The sequence below is a fragment of the Scardinius erythrophthalmus genome (assembly GCF_964197995.2).
Source record: "Scardinius erythrophthalmus genome assembly, chromosome: 20".
NCBI lineage: Eukaryota > Metazoa > Chordata > Actinopteri > Cypriniformes > Leuciscidae > Scardinius > Scardinius erythrophthalmus.
In genome coordinates, this window is record NC_138240.1 from 32,269,546 (window position 1) to 32,283,448 (window position 13,903).

Consider the following 13,903-nt stretch of genomic DNA (forward strand, 5'->3'; position numbering starts at 1 on the left):
ATATATATTTAATGCTTGTTATGAAATTATGTCAGTTTCTTTGTAAAGGTGCGTATAGTTTTTAACTTGTGTTTAGGCATTTTTTATGCAGTGGGAGTGAGTAGCCTGTGGTTAACAAGTCTCACTGTCAGAATATTTTCATTTAAGCATAACAATTATAAATAAAATAATTATTATTTCTCACCAACAGCTATAAGTTTGTATAAATAATTTATTTGTTCCAATGAAAATAGTTGTACACAGCTGTAAATTATCAAGTTTTTATTTATTATGGTTTTATATATTTGCATACTGTTGGGTACCACATTTCCAAGTAAATACCACACTTCTTTAGGGTTACTTTAGCTTATTTATTGAAACTGTCATGTTTCAATAAATAAGATAAACCCCCAAACCACCGGCCCACCTCAACTTTTCGATTTGATAATGCGGCCCTCGAATGAAACTAATTGAATAGCCCTGCCTCAGAGTATTTGAAGGTTATACATTTAACATTTATGCATTTGGCAGACGCTTTTATCCAAAATGACTTACATTGCATTTCAAGGTACACATTTACATTCTTATCATAGCTCTTGCTTTCCCTGGGAATTGAACCCATACCATTAGCATTGCAAGCGCCAACACTCTACTCTTTAAGCTACAGGAAAGCACATGTAGTTTATATATATAAGCACTACTTATAAACGCTACTTATACTTATAAATTATAAGTATTAAATTATAGTATAATTATAATTATATTATTTTACTACTTATAAACTACTACTTAAACGCTCCACTGTTTAAGCAAGCACACACACACACACACACACACACACACACACACACACACACACACACACACACACACACACACACACACACACACACACACACACACACACACACACACACACACACACACACACACACACACACACACACACACACACATATATATATATATATATTTTTTTTGTTGTTGTTGTTGTTGTTGTTGTTGTTGAAATACACAACTTTAACATATTTGCCAGATAAGAAAATATTTAACTAAAGATGATGCCATTGACATCACTGGCCGCGACACGGCGGACTCGCATCCTGCTGCCACGTCTAAACTCACTCTGTTGGCAGGTAACTGAAGTACAGACAGCCAAATCAGCCAATCACCGGTCCCAAGATCAAGGCGCAACCTTCTTTCTCAACAAGCGTTGTGGGCGGGTTTTCACTGACAGCGATTCAGAACGAGGAACTAAACAGCTTTTGGCAGCAGAAACGGAGACATGTGTGGTGAGTACAGCAATGAAAGCGACATTTTTATGTTATATTTACACTGATAATATACGTGACATTTATTTAAGTTACACGCGTCATAGATTAAAGACGTTTGGGCTGCAATAGTCAGATAGAAATGCCGTTGGAGGGAAAATCTACTAGCATTTAGCATCTGACAGAGGCTCTGTCTGAAAATCTACAATAGTGAGCCGCCTACATACTACATAGACAGCATTTTTGGGCATCACGAACGCGGTTATGATGCTAAAACGTTTTCTAGTAAGACTAGTCCTTAATGTATTAATATTTAAAGTGCTTTGAATCTATGAGTTTGTTGTACATTTCTTGTTTCTTTTTACTCTGTGTATAAACCATCTAGATTATAATTATATTATCGCGAAGCACACTGTGCAATCTTGTTTGATAAGATAAATATTGCTCACCATAGTGTTTATTCATTCAACATGAAACATCCCATTATTTAAAGATGATCAGACCACTCTTTCCAGTGGAACAGGTCACAAAACGTCATATAAAGGACCACACCTCTAATTCAGGTTTGTTTTGGTGGCAGTCACAGACAGGCTGTTTTTGTCCAAAAGAAGATATTTTGAAGAATGTTGGTAGCCAGACAGTTGATGGTAGCCACTGACTTCCACAGTTGAAAAAAAAAACAAAAAACTAACGTTACTATGTAAGTTAGTTACCATCAACTGTCTGGTTGCCAACATTCTTCAAAATATCTTCTTTTGTGTTCAGCAGAAGAAAGACATTTATTCAGATTTGGAACAACTAGAGCGTGAGTAAATGATGACAGTATTTTCATTTTTGGGTCAACTATCCCTTTAACTTAGTCTGTGCTTTTAAAACCTCTTAGGAGAAGGGCTTGGATATCTCTCGTCTTTGCTAGAGGTAAGGAAGTGATAAAGAGAGACAGAACGACCAGCTGGAAGTTTTTTTCCCAGAGGTTTTTTCTGATAAGCTAAATCTGTATGACCTCTCCTTAAGATAGACAAGACATTCAGGGGTTTGCAGACACAACCTTGACAAACGGCAGGGATTTTTGGCCGTCACAAACTCACAAAGTGATTTATAGACTAGTTTTGGATCAGATGTGTTCTAACAGAGTCTGAACTCTGAAATAGAGAACAGCATTTCCTTGCTTTTTGGGGGGAAGAGTTCAATATTACGTAGACATAGCCTACTTTAAAGGTCATGCACATATTGTTTACACGCTGTATAGATGGTTATTAACACACACACACACACACACACACACACACACACACACACACACACACACACAAAGACATTTATAATGATTTCTGTTTCAAGTAAATGCTGTTTTTATTTCCCTTTGAGCAGTTTATCAAAGGATCCTGAAGAAAATATTTCACAGTTTCTACAAAAGAATAAATAAAAAAAATCAGCTGCACAACTTTTGTAATGATATGATAATTATGATAAACTTCTATGATAATCAGAAATGTTTCTTGAGCAGCAAATCAGCATATTAGAATGATTTCTGAAGGATGTGACACTGAAGACTGGAGTATGAAAATTAAAAATAGGGAACAGTTATTTTAAATTGTAATAATATTTCACAATATCACAGTCTTGGTGAGCATAAAAGACATTAAAAAACATAAATAAAAATCTCACAGACTTCAAACTTTTCAACAGTAATAGGCTATACAGTATGTTTAAACTTTAGAGTACATCTTTTTGATGGATTTAGGCTCAGGTTTATTTATTTTTTTAAAGGTAGGGGGATGAAACTATTAACAATCCACCCTTCATTCATTTTAGCGAGTCATCGGTCTTAATAAAGCAGAGCCTTGTTTGACTACCACACACACACACACACACACACACACACACACACACACACACGAGTGCAGACCACTGAATGGTGTTTTTGTCCTTTCATAGTGCTGTACTTGGAGTATATTTATCCCCCTATGAAGATAGGAACATTTATACCAGTCATTTTCTTTATTTTCACTTTCCATATCTCGCTATTTACACCAGATTTTGCTGAGCTGAATATATTTTTTTTTTTCTGACTGTGTGTATCCACACAGATGGATGCCTCTTTCCATTAGGCTTCTTGATTTTCTTAAAGGGGGGGTGAAATGCTATTTCATGCATACTGAGTTTTTTACACTGGTAAAGAGTTGGATTCCCATGCTAAACATGGACAAAGTTTCAAAAACTAAGTTGTACGTTTGAAGGAGTATTTTTGTTCCAAAAATACTCCTTCCGGTTTGTCACAAGTTTTGGAAAGTTTTTTTCGAGTATGGCTCTGTCTTACGTAAGATAGAGCGGAATTTCCTAAGGAAATGGGTATGGGAAATGAGGAAATGGGTCCTAAGGGCACTTCTCGGGTAAGATCGCGGGCGCGCGCGCACTCGTAGACCAGAGCAAGAGAGTGAAAGCAGTTCGCCATCAAAGCGCCCTGCTCGGCTTTTGGGAAGTCAATGTCACCAAAGAAGTGTGTTTTTGGTTGCCAGGGCAAGACAACCCTGCACAGATTCCCAAAGAACCCAGCGTTAAGGAACTCGTGGATGGAGTTTGTTTTCCTGAGCATAAACGGAGTTGTGTAAGACTGTTGTTCCCTGCATTTCGACGATGATTGTTTTATAAAAGCCCAGATCGACGGATTTGCAGATCGTCTAATGCTTAAGGATCGAGCAGTCACAATGATAAAGGTTCGCGGTCGTGCATTAGAACGGTGAGTAAAACTGTTGAACAAATGTCTCTGTGTGTTGTTAGCTCGGCGGGTAAGCACAGCTAAGCTTCGCCCACACGGCCCGCCCCCAGCCGCTCGTTTTTTTCCGGAAAGACTCGGTACAGCCTATCTTTCAATTAAAAATATAATAAAACAAAAGACTTTTTGGAGATATGAAGGATGCAATATTACTCTATAGGTACTCAAGATTAACAGGAGATTGAGTGAAAATGAGCATTTCACCCCCACTTTAATTGCATACTCATAGTATTACTTCTTTGTTTGTGGCAATGTATATGTTGATTTGCCTTTTTCTAGTGCCTGTCCTCAGTGTTATTTAAAAGGAGTCAAACCGGTTGTATTCTTTAACATTCTTATCAGTATTGACATCACTCTTTGCTTTTCTTGTTTTATTTTGCCTGGCTGTCACTTTTTCCGGGAGAGTCTTGCGCTTTCTTTACTGATTGTTTGCTGTGCTGTTTTTAGAGACACTGAAGTTTTCCAAAGAATAGCAAAAGCAGTTGGTGTTTTATATTTTCTAACTGTGACGAAGACTTAAACACAGAAATATTTTTTTAATTTTGATAAAAGTTTTATGGAAAATCAATGAAAGCTCTAGCTTTTCTTACATGTATTTTTTTTTTTCTTTGTCCTTTAAATTTGCAAGTAATCAGAAGTAGCTGCTGGTTGAGCTACACTAGATAAGATGAAGAATGTTGCTTTTTCCCCTCACCCCGGTTCCAAAACCCCTTTGTTTGGCCTTCTTAAGGCGGACAAACTTAGAGTGGTTAAACTTATTTTTAACACTGTTCCTGAACATTGTAACCCCAACATTTAGGCTATCTGTGCAAACAGCTTGTTTTCTGTTGCTTTTTGTAAGGCCGTTCACCACTCCTTAGGAAAATTAACCAGGGTTTTGTCACAGATTACTGTTTGTATTACCTTAGTTTTCTGACAAACATCACGATTAAATGGTGTGTAAAAAATGACTAAAAACATACCACACTGAAACGTCCTGTGAAATCCATGCTTGCAAAGTCCATGCATGAAATCCGTTCTGCACGATCCTCTTGTTCGTTAACATTGTCAGGGTCTGAATCGAACTCAAATTGGTTTGAAATTGACGCCACCCTTAATATTTACACTAGAGCAGAAAGGGCCGGGACATTTCCTAAACATGCGCTACGTGGTGCCAATCACAACACACTAGGCCAGCTAACCAATCACAACACATTTCGTATTTCGGAAGGTTTCATCGAAACAGGACCTAGACGGCACGTTCGAGACAGCCTGGGGAGAGAGGTGCTGGGATGATGTAATATATTTAAAAAATCAAGCATGAAAACATATTCTAGTACACCCCAAAAGCTAAATCAAGACTTCGTAAAAGGGCATAATAGGACCCTTTAAAATACCCGTCTTGGCAAGTATTCTCGTAAACGCAGTCGGTTATGTTTAACAGTTGAGAAAAAAATCTGATGTGTATCATTATATTAGATCTGTGCATTAGGTCTTAAAGTGACAGCAGCCTATAAATACCTGCTGCTATCTGTTAATTAATGTTAAACAAACAACAAAACACCACTTTAACACAGATTAATCTATATTTGGGTCACTGACAAATTAAGCTTCAAAAAAGGTGTTTTTAAACTGTGTCTTTTCAAAACTGATGTAGCCTAATGCATAGGTTTGAGTCATAAACAATGTTTAAACAAGTTTCAGTTGCTAAATAACAATTTTTTTTTTTTTTTTTTACTGTTGTCAGGTGGCACAACTAAATAGTTGTATGCATACTGTAGTTGTACCACCTGCCATGGAAAGTGTACCAACCATGCTTGAAATTAGCAGTTTTAACCAGTGTTTGAGAGAGATCAACAAACCTTTTCACTCCGCCACAATGATCAGTCGGGCTCCTCTGGATGATGTATTATCATGTCTACTGTTATTACCTTGTCAATTCATAATAAAAGAGCCATGATGTGTGCAGTTGTGCCACCCTGATATACAAATGGCTGGACAAAAGTTTTTCAGTTATCCCAACAGCTTTAAAACTACTGATATTTATCACATTTGTTTATATGAAAGGTTTCAAACCTAAAATGATTCCATAGTATTTCTTTTTTTCTTATTATTAAGACACCATTTTAAATAGTTTCTTAGTCTGTTCATTTGTTCGGACAGTTGCATTACCTGACATTTTGGGGGTTTAAGATAACAAAACATAAAATAAAATAAAATGTATTTAAATGTAAAAATTAATTAAAACTAAATAGGTTTTATAGATTAAAGTGATATGCGTTTTATCAAACTATTTTAAAAGTAAATATTGCAGTTGGACAAAAAAAATGCACTTCATGTCATTCACCCATTTAGTTTACAGTGAACTCTTACAGTGAATTTTACATTTAATGATTTTATTTCTGTACCTGAATACTACTGTTAGACATTACTTTATGTTTAACTCTGTTGTATTGTATTTATATATGCTTGTAATTTGTGTATTTGTTTTCCATTTTATTATTTGCTGTTCACTTCTATTTAATAATGTTTATTAAAGCTAGATTTTTGCAGTGGTATCGAAGTACGTAAAGTGGATTTTAAGTGATAAATGAAAATCAGAGTTACATTAAAATGATCCGATTTGTGACTCAGAAACCATAATATGATCCTAACCGTGAGTTTAGTGATCCGTTGCACCACTAGTATTACATCACCCATCTTTTCTTATAACTTTGTATCTGCAATTTAAAATCTTCACTCAACCTGTTTTGCATAGCATACACAAACCAGTTTTGTTGCATTTTCACATATCTAGATAAACTAATCACTTTTAAGGTCCTTTAATTGATGAAATGGCATTTACATCTGATATCACACTATGCATCGTATTTGTAGTTTTTGATTTGATTACTGAATTTACAAATAAACTGCAGAGTTTGACTGCACTGTCCATTCTGAAAAACACACTTTCTTTTTCTCTCTGAAGGAATCTTTGCGTATCTGAATTATCACGTGCCTCGCACTCGCCGTGAGATCCTTGAGGTCCTTATCAAAGGTCTGCATCGTCTGGAGTACCGTGGCTATGACTCCGCAGGTCAGGAACAAACGGCTCATAAAACTGATTACACACACACGCACACACACGCACACACACGCACACACACACACACACACACACACACACACACACACACACACACACACACACACACACACACACACACACACACACACACACACACACACACACACACAGCTCTTCTAGAACAGGACCCACTGATCTTGAAACTAGCATCTTCTTTCTGTCTTGCAGGTGTGGGCATTGATGGGGGAAACAATAAGGAATGGGAAACCAACTCCAAGAGCATCCACCTGATCAAACAATCAGGAAAAGTGAAAGCCTTGGATGATGAAATCCACAGTAAGTAATTGTGCTCATTTTGCACTTTCAGGTTAAGGCCCAAAACACACCCCATGCCTATATGAGAACACTTTTAGAAGCTCGACTTCTAGTCGACAAGTTAATGTGCTTCGAAATGTCACAGCTTGAACCACAACACAAATTCAAGCCTGTATCTCATTCTCAACATTGCTGCAAGAAGCTCTGTGTCTTCTAGTTTCTGTTTTCTCATACAAATGAACAGTTAATAATCTTGATGAGCAAGTTACAGTTGATTTAGCTGTAAATTGTAAACAGTGTGACAATGACAAGTAAAAATGTCAAGATGACACGCCTATCCAATTCTTGCAAGAAAAAAAAACTTTTTAACAAATCTGCTTCCCTGTTTATTAATATATCAAAAACATTTGTCCTTAAAATCAAAGTCATGTGCTGTGTGGCCCACAACAACAGTGGTAATTTATAAATTTATTGATTCATTATATTTTAAAAATACTTTTTACTATGGAAAATATATTAAGAAGTGCACATTCACGTGTATTTAAGGTGTGGTAAATTTATTTGTGTCATTGAGTCATTAAACTCAAGCACCTGGCATACTTTTTTTTTTTTTTACTGCTTTTCCCCACTCAACACTCTAAATGTAAAGTTTGAAAAAAAAGTTTTGCAGTTGGACATTGCGTTATCATGGATGGTAGTTTAATACCTTTTAGCGGGCTGAATGTTTGTTAAATAAACTTCAGATTTGGAACACAACAAATTTGGTTAGACATATGGCTTTTGAGTTTCTAGCATATTAAAGAGACGTTGAAGAGTCCAAATTTTGTATGCATGCAAGAAATAAAATTGTTCAGTACAGCTTTCACTCCTGCAATAATCTGCTGAGGGTCTTTATAAAGAGACCTTAGGTTTGTATTCCGACTTACAACTAGGGCTGGGCAATATGGCCAAAGAATGATAATTACCACGTTAAATGTTAAATCTCTATTTCTTTCAAGTTTAAAGGCAGATTTTTGCTCCTAAGTGAAAGTCTGTAGGAACCTCTTTATTGTCAGAACATGACAAACACTTCACATTTTTTAATTCTTTACGTTTTTTCCAATCATTTTTCCTTAACAAAATAAATATCTTAATTGAAAAATGTATCCTATTTATTCTGCATGTTCTAACTGGTGATAGTTTCAAGTCATGAAACAGGTCTGTGTTGCCTGACTTTGATGACACACATCTTCAGCACAGTTTTGTTGTGGCAAAAACAATAATTAAACAATCATCATCACTGCATGAGAGACACCAAGAATCAAATTGTATTTTAAAAGATATTTATTCTCATGCATGAGGCTTAGTCACAAAATCACAGCAACTACCCCATGACGTGAACAAGACTGACACCCAGCCCAGGAAATTCCCTTCTTATACTCCTCCTTCAAGGTCTTTCCTCTGTAGTTTTCCACTCACCCGGCCACATCCAGCTGATTTAGAATAGAATGACCCGTCTAACCCCCCTTGGCTAAATTATCTTCCATACCTAAAGAGTTAAAGGTTCTTAATCATTTGTCTTACTGTGTGTGTCTTGCTTACGTCAGGTGTACAAACATACATATATCCTGTTCACATTCCACAATGTGACATGTGACACATAATGTTGCAATATATGTTGAAGATCAATGGAAATCAAATTTTTCCATTACAGTTTGCAGTGCAGCGAGCAATATTAATAATATTACATGTTTTGTCTCTTAGAATTGCACATTTGACAGTAGCTTGAGTTGACAGTAGTAGCTTGAGTTAGGATGCAGATGTAAATTTATGTTCATTAACCAAAACGGTAACATCTGTAATAATTGTAACAACCTCATTTTTCTGCACAAATGCTATTGCTTAATCACACAAAAAATACTGCAATTATATTCCATTACTCCTTTAATGTATGTCTACATTTAATCATGTAATAAAATTCGATATGAATGTCCCACATTTCAGCCACAATACCACGGTGTAGTTAGTGTTCCTGCAGTAAATCCATGGTAAATGATGGCGATTTGTGGAATGACACAGTGTCTCTCCTGTTTGTCAGCACTGTTTCATCTAGATTGAAACTAGTTTAAATCACAGAGACCGATCAGTGAGTAAACGCATCTGCTCTAATAAGCTTTTTAGCTCTAATAAAACTTTTTAGCCGAGCGGATGAATGGTTTATGTGGCGCGGTTCAAATTAGCAGCGCTGTTTCGTTCCGCTTTTGGCACGTAAACAACATTATATTGAACATTTATCAAACTCTTGTTATCGTTTTACCGAGGAAAAATATATTGAGTTGAGATAATTATGGTAATAGTTTCAGCGCCCAGCCCTAATTACAAGCATTTAAGTTCAGATCAATGCTTAAAAAGGGGGATTACAATTAAGAGGTTTTAACAGGTTAACTTTTTGAAAATGATATAAGCGTTTTATGTGAAACCAACTTGAAAATAAACGTGAGTACATTTCGAAGAACGTGTTTTAAACTAGATTTCTCCTTTTTTTTCTTTAACATGTACAATGGGTTGCACACTTGAAGTGCCTTGGCCAAGTGCATGCATACTTGTGTAAAGAATATTTCTATTTTGTAGTCTAAGTGTGATCATGTCACTATTTGTTTGATATGAGATTAGCATATGTATTGAACATCTCTTCCACAGGGCAGCAGGATGTTGATCTTGATGTGGAGTTCGATGTGCACCTGGGAATCGCTCACACTCGATGGGCCACTCATGGAGCCCCCAGTCCCGTCAACAGCCACCCGCAAAGATCAGACAAGAACAATGGTCTGTAACCAACAGCCTGCTTTTCATTACAATTGTTTAGTTTGATAAATCTGTGAAAGAATGGATAATTTCATAGTTGTGATTTATTTTATTTGCTTGCAGAGTTTATTGTCATCCATAATGGAATCATCACCAACTACAAAGACCTGAAGAAGTTTCTGGCAAGTAAAACATTTTGGCATCATCTATCCATCCATTCATCCAAACAACCAACATATGGCTTTATTTTGACCACTTCTGTTTTGATGTGTTTTTACAGGAGAGTAAAGGTTATGAGTTTGAGTCTGAGACAGATACAGAGACCATCGCCAAGCTGTTGAAGTACATGTATGACAACCGGGAGAGCGACATCACCTTCGCCACCCTCGTGGAACAAGTCACCCAGCAACTAGTAAACACCTTTTCTGTAACCTTGACAAGAGAAGATCTGAAGGTCATGCATAATGAGAATGATGTGGTAATAAATGCCTTCTCTATTTAGGAAGGAGCTTTTGTCCTTGTCTTCAAAAGTGTGCACTATCCAGGAGAGACAGTTGGCAGCAGGTAACATCACCCTGATAAAGTTGTAAATGTGTTTAAATGTGTTTAAGTTTAAGTTAAGTTTTTAGTGCATTTATTCAATTCAGGTGTTTCTTTCTATTCTGATGAAGACCTGATCGTAACCTTTTGAGCAACACACACACACACACACACACACACACACACACACACACACACACACACACACACACACACACACACACACACACACACACACTTACATGCACACTCTCCTGTTATCAGTTAAAAGAAGGTGAAATTCATTCTCTATGGGCAATTCTAAATTAAACCAGATGGGATGTTTAACAAAAGTAATTTACAGTCTTTGTATGGTAAAAATTTAGGTAACACTTTACTAAAAAAATGAACCAGTTTTTTTTGTTAGAGTTATATCATGTATCTTTTGGCCCTTGCAAATTTTGCGTAAAGAACACTGTTTTTGGTTGTGCTTCGGCTCTGCGTGACTGTGCGGATGAATATGGTTCTTTCTCATTACTAAAAAAAGAGAGAGAGATTATTTTACTGCTCATAAAACATTCACTACTAGGCTTAAGAGAGATAACCAGTTTAGATGGAAAGGATCTCAAGCTGACTAGCTGAAGATGTTACTGTAGCTTTACCCATTAATTTACTCTGGATTTCCTTGAAAATAAATTCCAGCACAGCGCTACAACAACCATAAAGAAATTATCTTCACAATAAATAATGCTTTACAGTGAACTCTGTTAGAGAGCTACATATGGCAGTTTATCTGTTCAATAAAACACCTTACTCACCTGTGGAGTAATAAAAACACTCATCTCCGCGTCACTTTTACAACATCTTGCCATCTCCGAAAAGCCAAAGCAATGTTGACTCTCCTCTGTTCTGCGTTTGTTTTAAACGGGTGATTCCTCGTAGGTTCATGATTTAGCTTCTTCATGTCAGCCTTTCTCGCTTGTTGTTCTGACGACTAACCTCTGCCACTCCCACATCAGACACATGTCAAAGTAGCCGGAGCAACTTTTCTCTATTTACAGATATGACGAGAAGCGCACAGTTGAGTGACGCATGTACGCAATTTCCCACAAAAATCATCCAGACAGGTCAAAAATATAAACACTTAATAGGCTTACCATAGTGAATGGTAAAAGGATTGATGATGTGTTGCCTCATTATTGAAATTGTGAACAAAAAAAGCGACTGTGTACCTTTAACATTATTTAATAGATTTGAGCTAACATTAACTACTACAGTACTACATTTATTAACAAAAATGAATAAATACTGTAACAAATGAATTGCCCATTGTTAGTTACTTTTGTCAATGCGTTAACTAATGGGACCCTGTTGTAAAGTGTTACCAAAATGTAATTATCAAGGCACAAGTGAAAGGCCTTTCATATAAATGCAATGTCAACACCTGTTGAGGGCTAGTGCAGAGTCCAGCAGCAAATTATCTTTATACGTGTAAGCTGATGTCCAAAAAGTTTGAGCAAAGTAGTTTTATTATTAAATTATTTCAGGTTTGCTTTGATTTCAGTTTTTTCCCCATGTTTTGTTGCAGTTTGAGAGATATACAATGTTTATTATTGCGTGGAATATTTGTATTCATACACACAGGAGAACTTCACATGTCAAGTTCAAATCAACTCAAGCCATCCTCAAATCAAGTTCAAACACAAATATCACCTTTCAAACAGACTTTTATTTTGAAACTGATTTGAACTGATGTGGTTGAATTCGTTTATAAAAAAAAAGACCAATCGCTTGGCAGTCGTCAATGGCACCATATTACTATACAACTAAAAGCAAATCAGCCAAATCAATTTTTAAACAAAAGTCTTATTTTAATTTCTCAAACGGATGTTTCTGTGCTTCCATCTAGGAGAGGAGGTCCATTGCTGATTGGAGTTAGAAGTGACCACAAGCTTTCCACGGATCACATCCCCATCCTGTATCGCTCCTGTGAGTTTGCACACACTGTCTTCATACAGACCTCACACTGCGTTCAGCACAATTTACATTTGCAAAAAAACTGACACATTCTGTGTATAATTGAGCAAGATTCCATTGGCCCATCTTTGTCCAAAAATAAAGTCAAATTTGATAGCCGATTGTTAAGCATTCATATAGTGGCAAAAACAAGTCATGCACAATATGCATTTTTGAGTATGTTATCATGCATAACTCATGTAGTTTACATGCATTATCCTGCTTCAGTGCAACTTTTACTTGCGTCATAAATATCATTCCTGCATATATTCTCTTTAGAGTTACCCAAAATAAAGTGTAAACAAAAAAATGTTGCAAGCTTCTGTTAAATTCCCCTGTTATGTTCTATAATGAATGATAATGTTGTTTGTATTTTTTATATAGCTGGTAAAGATAAAAAGAGCTGCAGTACTCTGCCCAGGTTGGACCAGGACACGTGTCTATTTCCTGTGGATCAGAAAGCTGTGGAATACTACTTCGCATCTGATGCCAGGTCCATTCCTCTCTGTTTCATCCATTTTCTTTCTTTGTTGGTTTTATCCATATATTGTGCAATTTCAGAGAGAATTTTTTTGCACTTTGCACTGTTTTTGAAGCCCATGGGGCAAAACCCAAGAAGATTTGAGTGGATTTAAACAGAATAGGTGTTTAAATGCATTTAAATCATGGCAACTCTCTGAAAAGTTTTGCATGGTAGTGGATTGGACTGTGTTAATGTATTTGAAAATAGCATGTATAAATGAAACCATATACTGGTGGAGCTGGGAAAGGTGGAGAGATTCAGAGGATCTCTGAAAGCGTGCCGTAAGCTGCTACAGCAACATTGATCTACTTTTTAAATGTTGAGTCAAGTCAAGTCAAGTCAACTTTATTTATATAGCGCTTTTCACAATACAGATTGTATCAAAGCAGCTTCACAGTATTAAATAAAATAGTACATCAGTGTATGTTTCTGGTGTAAAACATCCACGTTTGGTAATGCAGATCAATAGCACTGTTGAATCGATTAATCAAATTAAGTATCCCCAACTGAGCAAGCCAAAGGCAACAGTGGCAAGGAACCGAAAAACTCCATTAGGTGACCTAATGGAGAAAAAAAAACCTTGGGAGAACCCAGGCTCAGTCGGGGGCCAGTTCTCCTCTGGCGTTTATGAAGTAGAGACCGGATTTAACTGTAAGATTAAAATTGAGCAGTAA

General features: G+C 36.5%; 1 protein-coding gene across 1 annotated transcript in view; it reads left to right on the plus strand.

The window, feature by feature from the left end:
* The first annotated feature begins 1,149 nt into the window (after nucleotides 1-1,149).
* gfpt1 (glutamine--fructose-6-phosphate transaminase 1) overlaps nucleotides 1,150-13,903 on the plus strand; it is a 43,198-nt gene continuing 30,444 nt past the window's right edge. The window contains exons 1-9 of the mRNA XM_081349403.1: nucleotides 1,150-1,271; nucleotides 6,974-7,081; nucleotides 7,301-7,408; nucleotides 10,067-10,192; nucleotides 10,295-10,353; nucleotides 10,452-10,583; nucleotides 10,674-10,735; nucleotides 12,600-12,679; nucleotides 13,091-13,199. Coding sequence (XP_081205529.1) covers nucleotides 1,265-1,271; nucleotides 6,974-7,081; nucleotides 7,301-7,408; nucleotides 10,067-10,192; nucleotides 10,295-10,353; nucleotides 10,452-10,583; nucleotides 10,674-10,735; nucleotides 12,600-12,679; nucleotides 13,091-13,199 — 791 coding nt within the window. The 5' untranslated portion in view covers nucleotides 1,150-1,264. The remainder of the gene's footprint in view (nucleotides 1,272-6,973; nucleotides 7,082-7,300; nucleotides 7,409-10,066; nucleotides 10,193-10,294; nucleotides 10,354-10,451; nucleotides 10,584-10,673; nucleotides 10,736-12,599; nucleotides 12,680-13,090; nucleotides 13,200-13,903) is intronic.